Source organism: Grus americana, chromosome 4, assembly GCF_028858705.1.
Source record: "Grus americana isolate bGruAme1 chromosome 4, bGruAme1.mat, whole genome shotgun sequence".
Lineage (NCBI taxonomy): Eukaryota > Metazoa > Chordata > Aves > Gruiformes > Gruidae > Grus > Grus americana.
Genome location: NC_072855.1, coordinates 47,643,507 through 47,668,142, shown reverse-complemented (window position 1 = coordinate 47,668,142; position 24,636 = coordinate 47,643,507). Strand labels below are relative to the sequence as shown.

Here is a 24,636-nt window from a genome sequence, read left to right as displayed (position 1 = left end):
GGAAACTACTTCTTTAGACTTGCCCTGCAGCCTGGCTCTTTTCCCAACACTATTTTTGACGGTTTGCTTACTATGTCCACAGGGTCAGACTTCTGGGCAAAAAATACTGTCAGCATTCTCTTCCACATTTCCATAGGGATTTTTGTTTTGTTCTGTTTTGTTCCTTTCTTCCAGGTAGTAATATTACCTCTGTTGACACTCCTAGGAAAGCTCAAGTATGTGGAAAATGAAGATGGTCCTGTGCATTGTGCATCTGTGTTTCACCCGTAGACTAGGAGATCTGTCCCACATCCTCTGGTGTGCTTGGGTTTTCTTCTGAAGAAAATAAGGCATGGCATGCTTCCAGGGCTCACACTGCCATGGAGGCAGCCAGCAGCCAGGACACATGCCTGGGGACCCGCACTGTGAAGGGCACTGTGCCAGCATCAGCCTCAAACGACTGAGACAGCCATGAAACCCTGTGCTGATACAGGGAAGTGGAAACATGCGGATCTAGCAGGCTCACTGCCAACACCCCAGTGCCACTTCAGAGGGGGCCCCTTCCCCATCCAACACCTTTATTTCCACAGGAAAGGAAAGCCCTGCACAGGAGCTAAAAGGGGAGCCCTATGTGCTCTGTTCAAGCCCACTCTGTGGGCTTGATGATGCTCTGTGACTCCACAGCTTTCAGGTACTTTAGGACAGGAATCAGAAACATTTTTAATGGAAGAGGGCCAAGGAAGAAGTGAGGTCAGGAATAGAAAGCATCTAAAAAGAGGCCAAGTTTGGAGCAGCATGAAACCAAGCTGCAAAAACTTGTGAAAACTTGTGTTAAATCTCTTCTTCCAAGTTTCATTATTGCTAAACAGACATTAAAAAACCTCACTCTTCAGTCAATTTGTATTTATCCTATGGAGTTATGCAAAGACTGCGAAGTCTCTGGAAATCGATTAATTCTAAATATACAGGGGAAGCAAGCTGGAGACCTACCAACTACCTAATCTCTCAGAAGACAGACCAAATTTTATGATGGAGACAGATCCTTCTTTTCCTGAAGAAGCAGTTTATCCCCTCACACGAGTCAAGTAAGATATTAACTCACAATATTAACTGGTTACGGCCCAGATTTTGCTCTGGCTATGAAAATCTAAGTATCATCCCAAGTGAGAAGGAACAAGCTGCTTCTATTTCTAACCACACAGACATACTTCATAGACTGCTTCATCATCAGAAGCAAGCACAACACAGATCTTCCAAAATATGAAGGTTGATTTAAAACAAGTCTGTTGCTGACAGAAAATTATATTTGCCAAAATATGCAACAGAAAACCATAGTTGTTTGTTTTGAAATCCCTTTTCTCAAATGTTAAAGTATTAACTATTGTTGTGCTGTCTGATGCAACAAAAAGTCACATTTACAATGGCTTCTTTGTCAGAATCCTGAAAGTTGTGTGTTGCATGGAACAAAAAGGGGACGTAAACTACCACCAAGTCAAATTAACCACAGGTAATATTTTCTGTACTTTGGCAGGACCAAATTTGTGTGCAAATATAAAGCTATTAGTTCACCTCTTTATCATGTCTCAAAAAAAAAATTATGCTGCCTTTGGCAGGGGAGACTGTTTAGATTAATAAGTAGAAATGGTGCTACTTTGAATAGCTGTATTTCTTCATCTTGACGCTGTAAAACACTTAAGAATTCATCAAGATTTCCACTACAGTCTCCAACATTTGTTAGTGAATTGTGCTGTCAATTTTTTATTCCAAACTAAACTGTGATATACAGGATCCCTGACATGAAGACATATTTTCTTTTTTTTTTTCCTCTTAAACCTAAAAGTTATGTCACCTTGAAGTTGCAATGCTGTCAAAATGGAGAGACATTGCCAATTATTTCAAAAGCCTTAACTTCTTCCTGTGTCAAATGCTTATCTCTACGTTTCAATGGCTTAAATTTAAAAGACAAAGACAATTGGACAGTGTGGTTTACCAAAAAGCAAGAGATGAAGAACAAAGTATTTTTCTATGCAGAAAGGCAGGAAGAGAGTCACTAAGGTTTCAGTATTAGAGGTTCTTCAGAGTCTAAATACATACCAACCTACGTAACTGGCAGAGTTTCCATGTTTAATGAATGATTGTTTGGTACCTGTTTAAAGATGAGCAGTAACATAAGTGGTGGTAATGCCATACTCTATGTTGACAGGCAATTTCATAATCTGCTGCAAGTAATGTAAATTGAAAGAGTTCAGAATACACTACAAATTCCCCCAAAAATGTATCATTGCACTTCAGCCTTGAAGCCCAAGCCTGGTCTCTTCTTTCCATGATGAAACATCCACTTACAATCTCATCATGTCAAATTGGGAATTATGCCTGTTTATTTTTTGTTCTTTTTTTAAAAGGAAACACACCTTCATGAAAGAAAAACTACTCTTATTATTCAGGTGAACTGTTTAGCTACTTGACCTTAAGTATATCAAAGCTCCTATTCTGAGCAACAGAGCTTGAAAGTCATTACATGCAATTACATAGAAAATACATGGTTTTGAAGAAACCCAAGCATTGTACTGGAGTCAATACTATGAGGCAGCTTTAGCCTAGTGTTCTTTGACAGCAAGGCTGATTTATGCAGAATACATAAAAGCTCAACTTTGCCTCTCAATTTTTTGCATATGTGCACTTTAATTGCCTATGCAAACATTCTCAAAGCATTTACATTGAATTTTGCTTCATAACAAGAAGTGGTAACACCCATCTATGTAAGGAAGCACATAATCCTGAGTAAACTCCATGAGTGACGATCCTGAGCATAAGGTACAGACGTGATCACAACCCACTATATAACTGTACCTTCATATTCAGCAGATGCACTTGTATATGCAGTTAGATGCAACTTACGATTAAAGCACTGTATTTAAAATCCTTAGTTTTTTATTTTAGTTTCTACAAATGCATCTGATTTTGAAGTAGTTTTCAGCACACAAAACACCTGATTTTAAAAGAATCCAGAAAAAGATAAAAACTAAAGACTCAGAAAGATAGAAATCTAGAAAAGATGGCAATTAAAAGTCTTATTATCTTAATACTAATCAACTGAAGCATCCTTGTATCTTTTATAGGGAATTCTAGGACTTCAGGTTTTCGGCTGCTACATAATCATTGCAAAAGGTTCAATACGCCGTTGGCAGGCTGTTTCATTCAAGTGAATCTGCCTGCGTTGCAGGTCTGCAGACCACCTCCCTGCTGCCTAAAGTACTTTTCCTGCTGTGCTACACACCACAAGCTCAGTCACAACAGATACTGCGCAAGCCCTTGCGGCACTCTCAAGATCTCTAGAGCACTGTCTGAACCCAAGTACTGGACATGCCCTGTAGCTCTGTGCCGCTGTGTCACTGTCCTCCAGCAGCTTGTAACCCGAGGGCAGGGAAGGCATGGCCCAGATTAGCAGATGAGCATACGGGATGGTATCCATCCATGCTGCATCCCCAGGTCAGACAGTCAGCTTCGCCCAAGGGCTGCAGAGCCAAGGCAGGCTGCATGCTCTTCTGTTTGTCTCCATCATTCCCTGGCAGAAATTATTTCCATGGGTTTGTTCTATGACACAGGCAACCTTTCTCTTGGAGAAAACACGGCCCCAAACCAGCAGATCTTAGTCCAGGCAAAAGCTAACAGAGGGACAGGGAAGAAAGCAAAGCACCACTTTAAAGCAAGACTTTAGCACATAGAGGGCTTCCTTGGGCCAACAAGTTAGGATGCAAGACGTGTCCTGAAGCGTCTTCAAACTCGACAACATCTAAAAGCTGTCACTCTAGTCCAGAATAAAAAGAAAACTCAAACAAACGAAAATCCCCATCCTTCTCTCTCAGTGTGCCCAAAGAGAAAGAAAAAAAGCTGCTGTGCATGGACACATTTAAAAGGTAACTGGAGCACTACATGCTAGTGAATCCTGGGATATGCCAAAACTAGAGCCAGATGGGATAAAACAGGCAAAATGACAAAAAGGCACTGTGGCATAGATTGTCAAACAAGCCCACCAAAAAGCCTCCCACCACCATTAAATGGCAGCTTTCAAATCATCAATGGCAATCCCATCACAGCACTGAAGGAGCTCACTTGGAGAAAACAAAGCCAAGGCAGTCCACTCTGCAAAGGGAAAAGATCAGAAAAACCCCACAGACAAAACCCCAAACCTCTGGGCTCTCAGCAGGGTATACAGATGTGGTGTGTGGCACCCCTTACAGTGTGGGGGACAAAGCGCCCTGCCTGTGCTCTGCAGTTTTCGAAACTTCTTGCCACGCTGATGAAGAGCGTCGGTACGCTGGTATGGGTGCTGTGTTACCTAGAGAGATGTTTGTTGCTGGAATTGGTCCGTGCTTGGTAGCAGCACTCACAAGCGTAGGTCATCCAGTCTTCCCCACCTTTTGAAGAAAACTCTGTGGGCCAGCTCCTCCCAGAGTCGAGGCTGGACATTCCTGAACGCCCCTCATTGTGCGCCAACCCCAAGATTGTGCAACTTTGAGATTCTGGCTTTGAGGGTCAGACAATTGTTGTCTGTAAGCACAAAGTACACATGCCGGTAGACAGAATTTAAATTAGCATTATTCCAATTAAATTTCTCTGGATTGTGACAGGTTTTCTTTAACAGCTGCAGGCATTACTGTTTATTTGGTTGAAAGAGAGAGAGAGGTGGTAGGCATCATAAAAATGCAAATGAATAAACAAAAAGATTGAATTATGCATGATACGTAGCAATAAAATTTGCCACTGTACAACAGCAAAAATGTGTGCTGTTAAAAAAAGGTTTCCTGGATGAAAATGAAGTCACATTAAGGCTCTTTAAGTCAGAAGTACACAAAACAAGCACAAAAAGCATAAATCTACATATGTAGTAGTTTGGAGACTCCCAAGCAAACAGGGAAGAAACATACAATGGAGTGTCCATTTCAGTCATATCATGAAAGCAAACAAAAAAAAAAGCCCAACAGAAGAATTAAAACATATCAGACCCAATTTGCACAAACACAACCCCAAAAAGTAGTATTTTTGTCCCCTATACTGCTTTTGAAATCACACAATACTTTTACTAGAATTCCTGGTTTTCCATATTTTCTTTTTTTGCAAGACTTGATTTCACAGTATGCTTCATCTAAATCTCTTAAGTGTTTCTGAAGGTTCCCCAAGCAACATACCTTCATTTGATTTTCTTTTTTTTTCCAAAGAGAAAAAAAATTACAATTTTAACATCATTATGAGAAATCTTCAGCTGACTTGAAATTCACAGACCCCCCTCAAATGCCTACTGAGACTGCCTCTGATCTGTCATAAGTGCAGAAATACAGCTGTTGTGACTAAGGGTGCGGTTTGAACGGGGGGTGTCCCCGACAAAGCTGGCATGTGAACCACAGGAGGGTCACCCTCACTACTGAAGCAGCTCTTGGTCTGCCACTGTCCAGACACAGACCCGAGGAGAAGGCTCGATGCAGGTGCTGTGGGATTCAGTGCAAACACCTTTCTATAAATCTAGCTACATGATTTCTTCTCCTATAAAAGCATTTCAAGGAGGAGCACCAAATATGTATGTGGAATAAGTGACTTTGGGACCAATATCAGTGCTGCCAGCTGAAAAGGCTAATACTAACGTTACGATCAGTCTTGTCCCCACTTAATCAGCGCGAGTGCTCCCACGAGCTCTCACAGGATGTTTATTTAACATCAGTTTAACAGAATCTGTTTTCCACTTGCCTCTCCATGGGCTCTTGTGTGCCATTTCAGTTCTCCCATTACTCTTTCTACACAGTGCCTAAGAAACATGACCAACAAACTTCAAAACCGTGTAATGGAGTAGGCATGAACAGGTGGAGGAAACTGATAGTTTTGCTGTAAGATAAACTGAGCGCCACCTGGTAAATACTTTCTTTTCCTCCTCATTTCTAATTAACTTTGTTATTTTCTCTTCTTTCCATCTCTCTCCCTCCCCTTTGTCAACAGTGACCCCTCACTCTTCCTCTGTCTTTTCTGTAAACATTTGTTTCCTGATCACAGCCTCTACTTTGAACCCCATGCTTAACATCTTTAATCCATCAAAATCAGCAGCAGAATGCCAGGAGATAAAATATCCTACTACAATTATGCTGTAAAAATGGAAAGTGGCTCAACATAAGTTCATGTATACTGAAAATTGATAATAAATACTGAATTTAGATGCTTTAGTATTTAGGTGTCAGATGAGCTAATTTTTAGAAGAGAAATCAATGAGATCTACAAAGTGCTGAGTTCCAGTAAAAAGATCAAGTCTTGCCTGTCACAGACAAGGCAATCAAAAATGGAATCCCCCCTCCCCATTACTGAAATTCTGAAAACACAAGGTCCCTAAAAGGAGGTAAGTCACAGACCAATTTAAAAACAAAATACTCTATAGTTTCAATGCATCAGCGTTTCCCTTTAACTTTTGACATAAGATTTATCTCTAGAGCAATAATTTAACCAAAAAATTGCATCAAGCTTTTTTCATGTAAACCTATTTTCTTTTGCATTTTCAAAATAATCTTCTGGGCCAGATGGATATCTGAGAAACTGGTCAGAATTTCACTGCTGTTATCCAGCTCTCATTTAGCCTTTATTAATAAGACTAACCTTGATATTCCAGATACATATATGTGTCCTTTATATTTTCAAACCATTCTTTACAGCTTCAAGCCATGTATATGAGAAAAAAAAAAAAGAGTGATGAACTATAGTAGAAAATATAATTTTCTGCTGTTATACATTGTAATACTGACTGCTTTATTCTTCAAGACTTGGAAATCTGTACTCGGGTGTATGCTATAAAATTTTGCCTGGAAAGGACTTTTGAAGACAGAAATCACAAATGAGAGAAATTCCAAAATGGGCACATAGACTTCTGCTGGAAATATTACAGACACTATCCTAACAAAAATACTTACATTCTTACATTATTAGATGTTCAAATAAGACAGAGCCAGGAAACAAACACACAACCAAACAAAAAGTACTCTTATATAATTGTTTCTTCTCAAAAGAAATCTATGGGGAAGAAAAGGCACTATTAATAAAAGAGAATGCTTCTGTAGCCTCTGAAATAAACACTGAATAGTGATAGCTAAAGAAAAAAAGCAGATGAATTGCTTAACTATTACACATATATCCAAATTCAACAGCATACAAATATACCCTCAACTACTACGTTCTTAAAATGCAACAATAAATACCAAGCATCAACTGCAGCTATGTAAGTTCATTTACTTATGAATATGGAAGTCATAGTTCACCAAGTTTCTTCAGTGTACTGTAGCAAAAGCACAGACATCTTAAAATTTATGTTAGACATGCTTAGGACAATATCTTAAATGCAAGCTTAATATCCAAAGTATGAAATGACAACTGTGTAGCCTGAAATAATTTAATTTCAATGTTTTTCAGCTCAAATTTGTGCTGCAAAATATGACCTGAATAACATGAATCTGTAAGTTTTTAAAAAAGTGTCATTATGTTAATTTTAACATTTGCAACCAACCATTAACCTTTTTCTTCAGCCTCTTCACAGTTCACTATTAAAGCTGAAGAAAGTTAAGGAAAATACCGGCTGGTCTCCTTCCGGGCCTCTCATTGCAAATACCCTTTGGATATTTTCATAACAAAATGAACCTAGGAATTATTTTCTTGCAGTCCTTTTCAGGAGTCAGGTTACTAAAATTTTTTGTTATGTGGCACCTGGTAGACCAAGCATCCGTACCCAGACATCTCAATGTGTTACCATCACAATGAACATCTCGCTCTCCTGGCCAAACAGAGATCTGAAATGGACAATTTCAGGCACACACAACTACCCTGCCCTCACAGGGTACCATGAACACCTATTTCCAAGCACCAGTTCCTCCTGTAAAGTTGGAAGAATTTCAGACATGCTGCTACAGGGAGGCTGTGCCCAGCCACTGCAGCAGCAATGGCATCAGCTAGCTAGAAAGGACGAGGAAAGTTATCCGGGAAAACAACTTGCACCCACAGTAGCCAGACAGTTCTGGTGGTTTATTACTCTGACATCATCTTGCAAGCAGGGAGCAGAGGTAACCTGGAGTCCACCGCTTCCAAGAGGGGGAGGAAAATCAGCAGGGACCAACACATCCTAAAAACGGTTTTCAACAACTTGTTTAGGAGTGATTTTGGATTGCACAGCCAATTTTATCAATTTTGGTCAAAATTTAAGCTTTGTGAATTATCACATTCTGCCCTCCAATGGGATAAGAAATTTTATTCTAAATCATGCAATTTTCACATACTCCTTTCTCCTTTAAAAATATACAGCACATCCAAATTTGCAAACATATTCACAAATCTGGCAGTATGGAAGGGCAAAACTTACCCCATCCGTAGCTTTTACTAAGAGATCGTAAGTGGTTGGATCTCCTTCTCTGTCAATGTCTTGAGATACACAGATCTGACCAGTACGTGGATCAATCTGGAAGGCTTTGGATTTTTCATAATAATGGAATCCATCGTAAAGAAAATATTCAATTTCACCAAACTGGTCAGCATCTGCATCTGTTGCCTTGACCTGCAAGGAAACAACAGAGGTAAAAATAAAACCAGCAAAATCATTACTCACTCATTCAAACAAAAAGTCACAGACACTTTGTTTTAAAGAGATCTGTTTGCGTTTTAAAAGCAAACATACATACACACAATAAATACAACCACACTCTGCTACCTTAGCTGTCTGTCCACAGTTTGTAAAATAATGACTCAGCTACTGACAGCGTAATTATTGCAACAAGTATATAAGATCGATTAGACCTCAGCTGTAATATTACTTGTTTATCTGCCAATAATTACCTCAACCAAGTAGGCTTCCCATGACGGGAAGAGCCATACGCATTAAGCCATGTTAGTAGGCCATACCTTAAGCTACTTTCCCTTCATGTTATTTTTACCAGTGGAGGTAGATCTAATGAAAACCACGTCACACACAGATCAGAAAAGTGCTGCAGGACATTTTTACCTAATGTATTTTCTAAATGATTCCCCAGAGCTTAAATTTGTACTTCATTTGAAAGAGGGCTTGGTGCCAGTGATCCAAACAAATTAAGGACTGGAAGAGGTTTTAATCTCCAGTCCTCTCTCTGAGGAGCCAGAGCTCTACCAACACAACTAAACGTGACCATCACATGCATGCACAGCACAAAGTAAGAGATGCACACACTGCAGTAAGTCCCTGTGAGAGACTTAATTACCTTGCCAGTGTAGTCTTGCATGTCACTATAATTGCTGAATGACAAACAAGCCTAACATCTTTTGTTTTCAGCTATATTAAGTACATCTAAAAAGCAGCGTGAATTCTGCTGTAAATCCTAAACAAATGTTGTAAATAAGTACTTTAAAGAAAGGCTTCCTTTAGGGGGAGATTCCTCTGCAACTACATGACATCAAATGGGAAATACACACACACATATACACTAAGTCCTGCTGACAAGGAAAATGAGTGGCAGGAGAAAACCTAAATGGGTGATGGTTAGAGGCTGGAGCAGGGCCCTTTTTTCCAGCCATACTTACTCTTCTTGTGTTACCAAGGGAGCAGACTAGACCAGTATGCTAGACATACGTAAGATGCTTTCAGAAGCCTGTGAAAACCTGGGGTGACTTTCAACATGCTGCATCACCTTCCCTCAGCTGAGTTTTAAAGGACTTGCAAGGCATCACACAAAAGGTAGGGTCAATGTTCTTTAGCTGAACATGTGATTAAGGAAGTGACCAGTCTAGAAAGCATTAAAAGACCTCAATAATTTAAAACCATCAGGTGATTTTAAGTTTTAATATAGAACATACCTGAAAGCTTTTTTCTAACACTAAAAACCTTTATTTTGATGCGGGGTGGAGGGAGGGGCATGTGCAGAAATCAACATACCCTTTAAATTTTTTTAATCAATGTTTACCGTAACAATAGGCTTTGCCTTTACCATATACACATGCCCTGTGAGGAGCGTCTGAGGGAACTGGTCTTGTTTAGCCTGGAGAAGAGAAGGTTTCGGGGGTATTTAATAGCCGGCTCCCTGTGCCCAAGAGGAGGTTACATGGACACAAGCTGTGCCAGGTCATTTGGTCTTAGGGCCCCAGAACAGCCCTTGGCTGCTTCTCTTACTAGTACAAACATGGCCTGAAGGACCAGTCAGTGCCTTCATCACACGCTCACTTCTTTGCCCACAGAGGAATTGTTTTGGCATTAAGATACTGAACTGGGATTGTATTAAAACCAAATGAACAAAAACATGGCTTGGGAAGGCTGAAAAAGCATAGAAGTGGGGAAAAGGAAACCATATAAAAAGTGCCAAGGCAACTTATAAAGCTAAAACTTACTGTAGGCCAGTTACTTCCATCAGAATTTTAAAATGACAGGTAGCCCAAAAGGTACATATGTTATTTCAACTGATTTTTTTTTTGTCTTGTAGCATTTTTTTGTTTTTAAGCACGCTGTAGACTTCTCCATTTCTGCATGGGACACATGAGATTTGCAGTATTTCAGAAAAGGTATCACTGTGACTGCAATTGCATCACGTAACTCCAATGCATCTTTCCCCCCTGAGAACAGCTCTCTCGGCATTGAAGGCCATTACACCAGAGTTTCTGTGGTGCAAATAAAAAGCTCCTCCACGGGAGCCCTGTGCCCACAGAGCCCTTCAGGCTCCTTTCGTGCCCTCACAGTTTGCATCCCACGGCTGCAGCACAGGGTGCAACGCACAGCTATTCCTGACCCCAGTCCAACCACTCGTTCTGGGTAAGTTAAAGGCAAAACTCACACTTGACTTCAGCAGAACAAAGATCTGGCTCTAAAAATGCTTTACAGCAATCAAGTCTACAACACATGTATTTCACCAGCCTTGTACTTTGTTATTTCTATCATTAAAAAAATAATAGAACATAAGCTTAGTGTGCTCTTGGTATCCTGCCACCTTGATACTATGGAACAGTAATTCGCTCAGCCCTTATAAGAAAAGTATTTCAATTTATTTCTTGTGGCTGAAATCTAATGTGGGTAATAATACTGAAAGGTTCCGTCTTCCTGTGCCTGCACGCAGTAACGTGTGTAAATGCTAACATCTATGTCTGCAATTGAGCGTGGGTGATTAATTATGGGTGTGAAATTCGAGGGTATTGTTAGAAGTTTAGACCATTATGTTCAGCAACTTGTTTTCTTTCTTGTAAATTACACAGTCCTCAGACTTTCAACAGTACATGCATGTCAATAATGATGAATTTAAATAAAAATGCCTCTGTTCAAAGCAATACAAATTTGAAGGTCTAATTGTCATCAACTTCAATGACTTTAATCATGCCTCAGGCAGAGCTAAGTGGCATGGATTTCTGAATCTATAAAAATATGATCTTTCTCCCTGCTCAAGTCCCACATCCATTCAATTCCCACTCAGTAGTCTTTTTTTTTTTTTTTTCTTTTAATCACTCTGCAATTTGCTCATGAAATCTTTGACCTGAAGAGGGAAGAATCTGGAGTTAAAAGTGAATGAAACCTTTACTGTAGCAGACAGAGCTGAGGTTGAATGGCACTACACCCGAGGTCAGGGGAGCAGTTAGCTATTATCAATGCAAGCTGATTTAGAAGGAGGAACCCAGTGAAAACATGCTAACAAATTCAAGTTCTCAGATACAGATGAAGGGAACAAGTTACCATAGAATTTTAGAAATTAAAGCACACGGTAGTCACGGTCCAAAACCACGTCGAGTTATGATGGCATACTGTGCTAGTACCAATCCTACAGGGTATTACAGCAGTCAAGCGCCTGAGCGCTGTGAATTACAGCAGTCCAAACAGGAGGAAATGAAGGCAACAGCAGGAATTTTCACAGTGGATTGATCAAGAGTGTTGTATGTCAGCAATAGCACAGAGGTGATAGAGCTGAAAGGATTTACATGCCTTGGAGATGCAGGAGGCAAGAGAGTACCAAGCTGTTAACACCTCTGTTCTGAGAGTTAGGCTGAATATGAGGTTGGGATCTAGGAGAAAAGAAAGAGGGGGGAAAAAAGTAGGGTTATGCTCACAGGGCCCTTCTCATTCTTTCACTAAATAGGTTTTCAGTACACTAAGTTGAAGATGCATGTTATTGAGGAGTGTAAATTTGGGAATAAGGAAAGACAGGATGAACTATTTACCCAAGAAACATTTTTAAAAGCCAACAAAAGCCATGCTTCTCCTGTCAGTCATGCTTTCTGTAGCCTACATCCTTTAGTCTGTTTGTACACTGTCTAGACTGCAAATCCATCAGAGAAAAAGTTTCTCCTGTCCTGCTGACACTACCAATAAACTAATAAATGGTCAGAAAGCAGACATCCTCTCAGGAGAAGGAAAAAGGGGGACCTAGACAAATGTTATGGAGAACAATTAAAAAAAAATCTGATCCATCAATGTGATGTTTAAACAGACTAATGCATGAGGGAATAAATGGTGGAAACTGGTAGACAAAGGGTGTAAGAAGAGAGAGAGAAAGAGAATCAGTCATTTAAAGAGACAAAAAAAGACAGTGTTGGAAGTGCACAAATGACCTTTATTTGCATATGGAAAGAGGGGTTAATCTTAGAGAAAAGAAAATGAAGGGAACCACTATGTAATAAGGATCATTAACCTCACCTAGATGTACACTTTAGTAGTATAATGTGCAGGTTTGAATGAATTAAAAAATGCTGGCAATACACTTAAATAGGAGGGAACAGAAACATCTTGTTCAGTATTATGCTGAAAGTATGGAGAGACTTTACAACTAATAGAAAGCAAACATTTGGTGGATCCTAAGCTGGTTCCATTCACTTCAGTGGAGCTATGACAACTCACAGCAATGGGCAATCTGTCCCCATATTTTACAGGCAGGAAACAATATTACCCATAAATAACAAACAAGATTATAGAGAATTATATCAGCTCTTAAACCCCAGACTCTTTTAAGAGCTGATTAGTTTTAAGAGAAAAGTCCTCTTGATTTTTTGTTTCCATTGCTTCAAAATCCTCAAGCATATATTAATTGTGCCACCCTACCATTTTAACAGATTAAAATAAAATTCCTGCTATTGATTTAAATTCCTTTACTTTCTTTCCTAGACATTATATCCTGGCTTATAACAACTGAATTGATTTTGAAGAGCAGAGAAAATATTTTAAATTATATGCAAAATTGGAGAAATGACCTGTGCACACCAAACCACATCAGAAAATTCAATCTTATTAACTGTGCCAATCAAAAATTCAGGGCCACACGCTTTGCATCCTATGTAAAGACTATTTCCAGGATTTAGAGTATGCAGCCTTAAAGCTGACTGCTTTGTAATGCTGAATTTCACATATGGGTGACCAGAATTAATTTTATGGCTTTCAGATCGACAGAATAAAAGTAGACTACAATGGGAAATAGCAGGAAGTTTAGCCAAACAACTTATGACAGTGGTCATCTCTGACAGCAATTAAATGAGACTAAAAATATTAAATCAATTTTTCATGGCTTAAGAATTGCTTCCATACCACATTTTATCATGTTTAGTCCATTTGATTTCAGCTACATAAGATACAGCTTTCATAGCTCATAAAATCTGGAGGACCCTTAATGTGAGAGCATAAGACAGATTTTTATTTTGTGCATAAAAAGAGTGTTTAATTCTTTCATTTTCACTGGTATCATGAAAAGCAAGTTAATTGCCAGCAGTCAGTTTATAAGAAAATGAGAATGTAGGATAAATAAAAACATACTCCACTACTCCAAAATACTCGTAATCAAAATGTAAGACAGGACACAACAGATGGATGTGGATATAGGGAAATTACCGGGGAACTGAAAGAAAATGGTTCAAAGATAGAGTTATCCTGCTGATGAATGGTATAAGCATGGTCCTGCAGACATCACCAACCCCAAAATCCAACATCCTCCCAATTAAAGGATTGAAGAACACCAGGCCTGCTCACGGCAGTACGGCAATGCCCAGTGGCAGGTCCTTACCACATGCAGGCAACCCAAATGCCACCAGAACAGCCAACTACCAGTATTTTGGAAAAATCCACTATGTTAGGCATTCACACCAGGTCCCTGGCTGCAGGGAAGGAGAGGAGCAACCTGTGTTGGTGGCACAGTGTCAGTAAAATGAGGTTGTAGAAGTACTGGTAGCTGAATTACTGGTAGCTGATACTCTCAAGAGACAGTCGTTTAGGTGTAACCGTGCCTGTGAGATTAGCACATGAGCTGCCAGGAACACACACCATCAGATATCTTTAATTTAGTGCCCTCAATTATAACCCTGTTTGGCAAGAAAATAGTATATAAAATACAAACCAATGATCTTCACCCCACAGCTGCCTGAGGCAGTGTGAATAATAATACTGACACCAAACCTGAAAAAGAGTTTTAATAAATACAAATCCACAGAAGTGATGTATCTGTCTCAACATGCTTGATCACTGCTGATCTCCCTGGTACCACAAGTTTAACGCACAGAAACAGGAATAAAGTTTCATATCTGCTTGCTTAAGCCCTAAAGGCATAAGCCTTGACTTCAAGAACAGCAACTATTTGCCCGAGGACTTAACAGCCTGTCCTTGAACAACAACTTGCAGTGACAATGGAGAAAGCCCCATTCCTCACCCTCAAACTGGGCTCTATCTGGAAAACCACAAACCAAAAATCACATCTGGAATTTAAGCTGAACATTCAACTGGCACTGACACTCACTTTGCTAACCACCACAGGTACCACATACTGCAAGAAAACAAAGGGTAGCAAAATCCTTAGTCCTCATCCTTGCTCTGATCCAAATGTCTCCACTGTGCTAGTCAGGTCAATGGACTTCACCAATGTCAATTTTTCTGCATTCTTTTCACCTCCTATAGCACAGAGACTACCACAGCTGAACAACTGACAGTAAGCACCACGCAGACATGACCTTGCTAACTTCTCCTGCAGCAGATGCCGATTCCCTCATGTCACTCCCAGAACTGTCATCACTTTTCCAAAGGTGCTTATAACTGCCTCATTCAAGTCCCATCAGAAATATTCATTAATTAAATCTCAACAACCTTTTAAAGTACAGAAACCTAAACTCAAGCAGAGAGAGACGGCTGGACACAAATGTACATGGGTGTCGAGAGACACATTGCAATTCCCACACTGGAGGTGTCAACCATATAATAAGGGATGGCATTCAGGCTCCTCAGAAAGTACACGGGGAGGTGAGTCCTAGAAAAACAATACCTAGAAAACAAGTAGCCATGGCACTGCACTTGGAAAGGAAGAGCTGCTCATTCCTGCTCCTACCCTGCTTGTTCCTTCTGTACTCACCACCTCTGGCATGAAGAAAAAACCCAAAACCAACGTCCCAAAACCCCCCACCTCTCTAACATAAATGGTCAGAAAAGGACTCGCTTTTTCTCAGCTGAGTTCCCTACAATCCACTAGAGTGAGAACTGGACAAGTGAAAACTCCTCTTCCTTAGCTAGGAGGTGTAAAATATTGTACGATATGCTCAATTATCATACAATGTGCTCAATGACAGCATGTGGAACGTGCTATTCACTGTAACCTCAAGTAAGCATTATGTTTCTCAATTATGATAAGGCTTCTGGTTTTGGCATTTCAAACAGTTATGAAATGGTTCAGCAAACGCATTTTGTGCTTACCTGTGGGTTTTTTTGCTTGTGGGTGCCCTAACAAATGACAATGTTTTAAAATCAGGTAAGACTAACCCCATTTCACATGTGAATCTCTCATAAAAGATGACACTAATTTTTATCTTTTTAATAACACATTGATTTTTTTTGTAACATTCTGTATCTTCCTTGAGACAAGTAAATGAAAGGAAACATATTTTCCTTGATGAATGATTATGAGATTTTAGCTTTTTGCCTTCTCTGCTCTTCTATGGATATAACTGATGACAGTGAACAAACCTGCCAATAAAAATATTGACATATCTTTGATTTACTGCTTTCAGTTAGTCTATAGAAAACAAGAAAGATGAAAATGACCAGAGGAGAAAACAGCGTAAGTACATTACAGCATTGTACTTCCATTCTGAAAACCAGACATCATCCAGCAAGCCAAATCCAGATCCAGGAAGAACAGGGCATTTCAGTCTGTATAGTAATCTGCAGTTCCTGCTCTGATGCTAGCCAGAGCCTCAGTTCACTCCTATTTAACCCAAAAGTTCCTGACATGCTTTCAGTTTTGTTGCTATGCCTCTTGCAAAACAGCACGAGCAGCTAAATCCCATTGACGCTAGCCAGGATCCAGAAGTGTGGGAGGCAAGCCCAATCTGAAAGGCGTGCCCTTATCACACTTAACACACCAGCAGGATCCGGACCATCACAAAATACAGTTGTTGATGTCTGAATTCACAGCAAGCAGCAGTGCTGCTAATGCCAACTTATTACATGGTAGAGCAGTGGTTATAAAATGTGTTTTGGGAGCAGGAAGCTTAGGTTCCAGTACCAAAAATGTGTACTACAAGTACCAGCTACTCTGTCAGTTTATTTGGTCTACATTGCTTTCCTTCTTATCATGCAAATATAACCAAATAGAACATAATTTATTTTTATTGCCTATGTAAACTGCAAGAAATAGAAATGAAAAGAGAACATACTTCTGAGGAAGGAAAACTAATCTTCATAGCAACTAGCAAATATTTGCAGGACTAAACCCTCATTTAATCAAAGTCAAGATCCCTACTTTTCAGTAAAAGCAGCTCCCATCCATTCATTAATGCAGCTCACACACTCTGCTATAATTTCAGATTTTATAACATGCTAAAACCTTGCTATGCACTGTTAAGAATTTAAGTACAAATCCATTTTTATTCATTAACTTTAGCAAGCTACAGAGCTCCAAGTCTGAGTGCCTCTGCCAAGTAACAGCAGAGCACAAAAACTTCCCTATTCTGTGCTAATTGCACAAAGCAAGGAGTCATGGGTTTAATAATCTAGAATATCTATCACACAAATAAAGAAATATTTTGTACAGAACATGTTATTTTAATCATCTTGCACTGGAGCATGCTTTAACTTTTCGTGGCAGAAATTATTGAAAAATTTTATTTAACAAGATGGTTTAGAAAGAATGACTCAAGGTACTAGCTATCTTGTTGCTTATGATGTTTTTCCCATTAGAATGCCTTACTATGAATGCTAAATCAATAATATGACTTTTATTGGCAGCATGTATTATTACATTAATTAAAATTAATTAGAAGAATTCAGTTTTTGGCTTAGATCAATCTACATAATTACTACATTTACAAAGCTGTAATGTGATATACTAGCTAACTGAGCCTAAATGATCAATACATATCCTGAATGCAGAGTAGGTATGTGACCTTAAAAACAGACAGTAATGATAAAAAGATCTTCCAACTGTACTCATGTCTCTAATAGACAAATTACAGGAGGATGCTACAAAGGAGAGAAAGAACTGCAAAAGCTAATAAGCAACCTTGCACGTGGCTGCCCCTTCCTTTGTGACACGCAGGTTTGTGCAACTGGACTTGGAGTCAGATCAAGGAGATGATCCAGTAAAAGCTCATCATAAAAACTTGTTATTGGTGCAACATTAGATTCAGCCAAGTCAGTTCCTGATGCAATTGACCCCCGGGTGGCAGCAGGGTGTGGTAGTGGCAGGAAAGCGCAGTCCAAGTTGGAGACTAAAAGCTCTTTCAGCAGTGGCATGGACTTAAGACACGCTGAAACCGCACACTTACATGTGTTTGTGCAAACATTTTCCAAGCCCCCAAACCAGTCTCAGCTGCTAATTCCTGCCCACAAACCACAATGCTCCAACCCAATACTCCTGGCTAGACTGATACAACTATTTATGGAACCATATTGTGAACAAGATCACTAAGAGCAGAACTTAAATCCTCCACTTAAAGAAAAAGAAAACAGAATAAAACCCAAGAACTTTTATTTGTATTTAGCAAGATCATTTCAAAAGTTCTTTTCCTAGTTCACTTCAGAGTCACACTAGCAAAGATCAATGAGCAGGCAGGGTAGAAATCTGTTGAATTGATTTTGCTGTCAGAAAAAAGGGTTTGTTATTGCACCTTTATTGTAAACAAAGGCCACGCATGGTCTGCCTAAATTGCCACTTACAAGTACACTCGTAAACTGCTGCACTCATTGGGTAAATGTGGTGGTTTAACACAGGGGAAAGGATAGCGTGGCAGGTCAAGTGGAGGTCTGCTGTCACTGGAGAAGCAACCTTTGAGATCTCGTTACTGGCCCAAAGAGCCCTAGCAGAAGGCTACTTCAGAAAGTGTACAGCTTTCCTTGAGCCCAGAGAAGGTCTCAGAGAGGGTCCACCCAGAGTCTGTTTCCTCCCACGCCTGTATTAGAGCTATTGTGGGCATTGCACGTGAGTGTTTTCTGAAGCAGTGAGCTGAGTGGTCACCACCTTTCCATAAATCAAAAAGGAGTCCTCAAAAAAACCCAAACAAAACAAACAGGTTGATCAAAGCTAGACAGGTTCCTTTGCATTCCTCATGGCATCAGCTTTTGACCTGCCATTCCAGTTAATTTCTTCAATTAGTGGTGGGCTTCCTTCTACTCATACTTCTTTTACAAGTCTTTATCTTTTGACTGCTTCCTGAGTCAATGAGTTAAGGGGCAATACATTTGTTTAATTTACCGACTCTCATCCACACATCTTTGAAAAACAGCTATTTTGTTTACATCTATTAAGAATCGGGTTTTGTAATGACTGTAGCCAATGGTACTAACATAGGTCAGATAACGGCAATTATCATTTCATCACCCTATTTTTTTTGTTTCTCGTTTTGATCAGCATGGTGAGGTCCAACACCACCACTTCAAGACGGGCTTTACAGGACACATCAGCATAGACAGGCAAAGGATTCTATCACTTTGCACCTCTAACGCTCTGAATCTGAATGCTTGTTCAAATAGCCTATATATTAACAAATATCAAATGCCTTTCACTCATCAGACCACTGCTCATTTACATGCTGGAGCCTGATTATCCTCCCATGTCCTTCTGCAGCTAGGATGACAAAAAAGATGAGCTTCCATTTCCAGCTCCTTGCTCTGCAAGGTGGTGACTTCACTATTTTGTTGAAGGAGTCTGACACTATTTAGAATTGGGGGGGTTGGGGTTTGGTTTGTTTGCTTGTTTGTTGCAGGGGGAGGGGGTGTTTTGTTTGGGGTTTTTTTCTTCTTAAGGTGTTTGTGTGTCCACAAAAGTCACAGAACTTTGAAAATCCCACAGGGAATGATCTGCAGGTTGTGGCACCTGAATCTCTTCAGAAAGCTGGATCCTACTGCCCTGTCCCCTTGTGAATATCTATTAATGTGCTTGCATGCAATATCACACTATTAATAACATCTTATCATCAATCATCACTTTAACTTGGGTCTCAGAAATATGGCCTGTGCTACTTTCAGTTATTCCCTGTAAAAGTTGTCTCCCTAAGCATTAAAAAGAATAAACTCTCTAAGGAAACCATATATTTCGTGTAACTGGAGTCTTATAAATCATAGCCAATTTATATTTGGAAGTAAGCAGATGAGGGCTCTCTTAGTTCATTTCTGCTTTTATGGAAAATTTAAAACATGGCCAAATTCACAGCTTGAATAATGTATTCATAGAACTTTAAAAAATATTTTTGTATTTTGTTCATTGCAGACAAAAAATTAGCAAGGGATCTATGTCTCCTAATGATTGGTGCAGAAATGAAGCCTGACACAAAGTATAGAGACATTTCATCCCTCCTTCCTTCTAAATCGATTTTTCATATACACACCAATTTTGTTTCCTGACTCTCCAACACTGCATGTCTACGTTTCTAGCTATTTTTGCTCTACACCAGTCTCATTCACACAATTTAGAGGCTAGCAGACTACAATGTCCAACAATAAACAATCATCAGAAAGCTCAAAAGCACAGCACACACAAAATCTTAAGCTCCATTGCATGACAAGCAGCAAAATCTGGGATACAGTCTAACAAAAAAGAAGCCTTTAGTTCTTTATTTTGTCTGAAATACAAAACCCACCAAGTGCACAATAAATGTGTGTAACTAAAGCAGCAATTTCTTCAATTTAAGTTAGCTATATATTTTACAAATATGATTCAGATGGTCCAGCTTTGAATATGGGAGGTGGCAGAGCCTTTCCCAAAAATTTAAAGGACATCACCTATGATACATGATGTTTAAGCAATGATATGCAGAAGCACCACAAAGTCACCACTACTCTAAAGTTAACACAAACTGTTCTAAAGACAGAGCTTTTAAACACTCTCAGTATCTAAAACAGAGCTTACCATAAATTACTTCCTGCTCCCAAACTACAAATCCTAATTAGTATTAGGAGAATTATGCTTATCATTCATACAATGAAAAACTCTGTTCAGTGAAGGGCTAGTAAAATTTACCTGATACGCATTATCATGCCAGCTAAGCCTTACATGTGAGTAATGAAAATTATTGTGTACACACTCCTCCTCACAAGCTACAGATCTTCAAATGAACACAGTAACATCTAGGTCATTAACTATATGATCTCAGAATTATGGGGCCAGAAGTACCTCTATCCCCCTTGCAGACCAAGCTAGATGTCTGAATGAAACCGTGGTGTGCACCAGCCTTCCTTCTCCTATGATCCATCTCTGTTCACACAATCTCCGCACACAACCCCAATTACATGACGGCCACACCACCAGTTACATGCGAGCAAGTCAGGATACACAGCCAGGTGGTTCCTTACACGCATGTTTAATTTGACAACATGATGGATGCACCTTCACCAGATGGGGACCCAGGAGCAGACCATCCAGCCGGGCCACACCCACCACTCAGCTGAGAAATTGAGAAATGCCGAGTTACAAAAGTTTCCAGGCCAGATGAGTCCAGAGCCAAAGCAAAGAAAAAGGTGAAAGAATAACCAATACTATAGCCACAAACCTGTAGCATAAGTACATCCCGGCCCATTACAGCTGATCCATTACAAACTCCATTTACTTTATTAATCAATAACTTTTGCTGCATGATTTGAGAGCTTTCAAATAACGTGATCGAACATCTGACAAACCTTAATCCTTTGCAAAATAATACACCACATAACAAAAGGAATACCTTTTGTGGGAGTAGCTCAGGCACATCTACCAGCGCAGAATGTGGGTAAGTTTTACAGTGTAACATCTAAGGAAAGCACACTGTGTACTAGCAGCAAATTTTAATTAGTAAAAGCAACAGATGGATTAAGTTCCAGGAAGGAAATGAGAAGGGCTGACGGGGTATAAATTGGCCACATCAGTGATACAGACAGACACATCCCCTTTTTTCTGATAAGGAATTCTCCCACAAACAGGACCCTGGAGTCCTACATTGCTCCTATACTTCTTGCACAGCAGAAGTCAGAGCTGTTTTGAAGTGGGAGACGATGAAAGCCAGATGGCTAGGTCCATTTGCTCAGCTCCAGAATTCTCTGAAGTCTTTTGCTTTCTCTTAGGAAAAGGAAATACTCTGTTCTGGGGACTAGTTCTGAACATTTTGGATATAGCCCCTTCAGTGATCAAAACAGCTAACTGGAATGAATTTCAGCTTCAGTGATCAGAAGAGCGAGATGGTGCTGGCAAGTAGAAGCATTCTTCAGTATCTGCTCTGCAGAGACAAAAATTAAAAACATAGCAACTCCAAAAAGAAGTGTATGTCCAACTTAGTGTATGCAGAATTTGTATGTTTAAAGAAGATTGAGGCCTCCCTGAATATTCAGACAGTATGTCTCTAATACTAAATCACTTTATCACATGTGCTACTTTTAGACGATCCATTCCCTATTTCCTCATTACATTTTTCTCAAACTAATGGATGAGACCATTTGTAGCATGGTATTTAAACTATAAACAGACCAGATATTCTTATTAAGCCAATAGGATCCCTACAGTTCAGTCACATCTAAGTGTTAAATTTGTAGCTCTTTAGTTTTCATTGTTGCGTAATGTTCCTCCATTTTCTGGAGAAACTAAAAAGACACATTAGAATAGGGAACTGCTGAATAATGAGATTTTGCTCTCAATTGCTTCCATCTCTCATGCATACTATTGGTACCTGTCCACGATGCTAGTTAATCTCAGCCGCCTTTACTGGAGCTTTTCACCGTCTGGCCAAAAAGTAGTTTGTTTTTCCCCCCAACCTCTGCCATGTCATTTCATCCCTAGCCCTGGTCTCATCCTTTCCCGCACCTCTGCAGGGAATGGCTGCTCCCCCTCACCAGCAGCTATATAGCAGACACATAGCAACAGTCTTTTTATTTAACTTTTTAAACAAACAATTTCTTACAGAGACCTGGCTCCTGTTAAACTACACAAAAGGGAATCACAGCAGCTAAAATTTCACAACAGAGCTATTATATTCCAGCCACACAAGAGACACTGGAGAGCATACAGTAGAGGGATGGGGATATCTGGGCTACAGTATGTGCTCTTTCCACTTTGCACCACTGGTTTCCACTTCGCTTGTAAATACACCAGCATATTTTATTTGCAAGATCCTGTTCCACTGTACAGAATCAGAGCTTGTCTCCTAGTCTGTCCCACCACATTATAACCTCATTTTTTCCCCTTCTTTCTTTCCCAAGTGAAACTGTAGCTTTTTAAGGAACATTATAAAGATATAAAACTTCCAGACCGGAGCAGAATGACTGAGTCTTTAGTCCAGGACCTTGTACCTGGGCAACGACCAGTGCCAGAGCCTGAAGAGTAAGATGCAAGAACCCCACAGTCAATAAAACTACTCTCTTCCCCTCTCCTTTCTTCTCCTCCCCCATGAAGGATTCAACATAAGTTTTATAGTTAAATAGGCTAATAACCAGAGGTCAAGGTTTTAATCTTTCCCAAACTTTTCTGAACTGTCTTTACTTGTGTTATGCAGAAAGACTGGACATTAATGCACAAAGATGTTAAGACAAGCCATGACTACAAATTTTCTAATCAGGAAGAATTTTATCTCATTTTTTAATTTATGCCTTTTCAATTTAATAGAGTATTTTATGTTGTTGGACAAGGAGTGAAAAATCTCCTAATATCTACTCTGAACTATTCATTATTTCATAATTCCTCTACTCTGTCCCTTTGTTTATCTTGGCCAGAAAATCAACAACTTTCCTTTTCTATTTGCCATTTCTCAAATCGGAAATATTTGCCATTGGTCACAGCCTGAGTTGAGAAGCTGGGCTAACAGATCTGCAGACTCCCGTCATTCAGCACCAAAAAAAAAACCCCAACCTTTTGACTGAGTATGAAGCTGGCATTGGTCAGCACTGTAGAAAAGGGAAACCTCAGCCTCTAACAATGTCCTAGAAAATGGCAGAACAGTACCAGTAAAGATTTTTCTCCACTGATGATGATCTAGTAATCCTTGATGTCCACCCATGCATCTGTCCACGGGGATGGCAGTAAGGTCTCCTCAGCCTGTGGGAACACTGATAATGGCTAGTAACTAGTCATTGCTAATGATCACTCACTCATGGAAGGTAAAAAGGAATGAAGTGATCTCTTAAAGGAGAGACCCCAGTCAATGTGCCAGAGTCCTCTGCCAAGAAGGAAGATGGAGCTGGTTGCTCTGCTTTTTCAGATCTTTATCATCCGGGAAGCTGGCATCAGACGCTGCTGTGGCATACCTCCACAACAACATCTGACTTTTAGATTCACTTCACCATTAAGTATGGAACTTTCTTAATTGGCAGATTTTTCAAATTTGGAAATACACCATTTACTGTACTGCTAGAAGCATTCAGTGTGCAGATTTAAAGGTAGGACACAATAATGATGCATGGAGCAGGACTAAAATCAACTGACAGAAAGGCTAAAGAATACAAATTGACATTAGGGAATAATGGAAGAACACGTGGCCTAAAGCAAGGATGACACCTCTGCAGCTCAAATTAACTCCAGCAGAGAAGAGATGGGGGGGAGGGGAAGAAGGCCCCAGTTGGAGGAAACCCAGTGTCTTAACTGCAAAAGTTAAAATTACAAATTGCCATTTTAAAAAAAAAAAAGTCAGTTCCAAGGGGGGAAAAAAACCCAAACCACCATGAATATACATGTGTGCTACCAGCAAGGAACTAGACTTTTCAGAAAGAGGTGAAAACTAAGAATGAAAAGAGAGGATAGCAATCTTAACAGGAAAAAAGCAAGAAAATAACACTTTTAAATTATCCTTCTTCTAAGGTGATGCTTCAGAAATTTATGAAAGAATAAATTATGCTGAGAGTGATGGAGTTTGGTGAGAAAGCACCTGCTCTACCACAAAGTAAGCGTAGTCCATCTGACCCACCAGCTCCACACACGCACACTTAGAGAATCAGAGAAGTCTGCACACTTTAGCAGTCAACTGACGTGTTCTGCAGATGCAGGTTTTTGTGACAGGAAACAGAAACATGATCCCCACATAACCACCATGCTCTGTGCGCCATTAAGAATCACAACTCTTGTCATTTGAGCTGCATTCACATCTGTAACCGAACGCTCCAGCGGCAGCCCAGCCTGAACATACATCTGGCAATGTCATGCACGTTGCATGCACCAGGAGCACAGGTGGAACGATATAAAATGAGTGTGTTTTGAAGTGAGTGCAGAATGGATTGGAAGTGCA

General features: G+C 39.8%; 1 protein-coding gene across 2 annotated transcripts in view; it reads right to left on the bottom strand.

The window, feature by feature from the left end:
• DCHS2 (dachsous cadherin-related 2) overlaps nt 1-24,636 on the bottom strand; it is a 122,862-nt gene that overhangs the window by 68,778 nt on the left and 29,448 nt on the right. For both annotated transcript variants that reach the window (XM_054825623.1, XM_054825624.1), the window contains exon 2: nt 8,360-8,551. In XM_054825623.1, the coding sequence (XP_054681598.1) occupies nt 8,360-8,551 (192 nt within the window). The remainder of the gene's footprint in view (nt 1-8,359; nt 8,552-24,636) is intronic.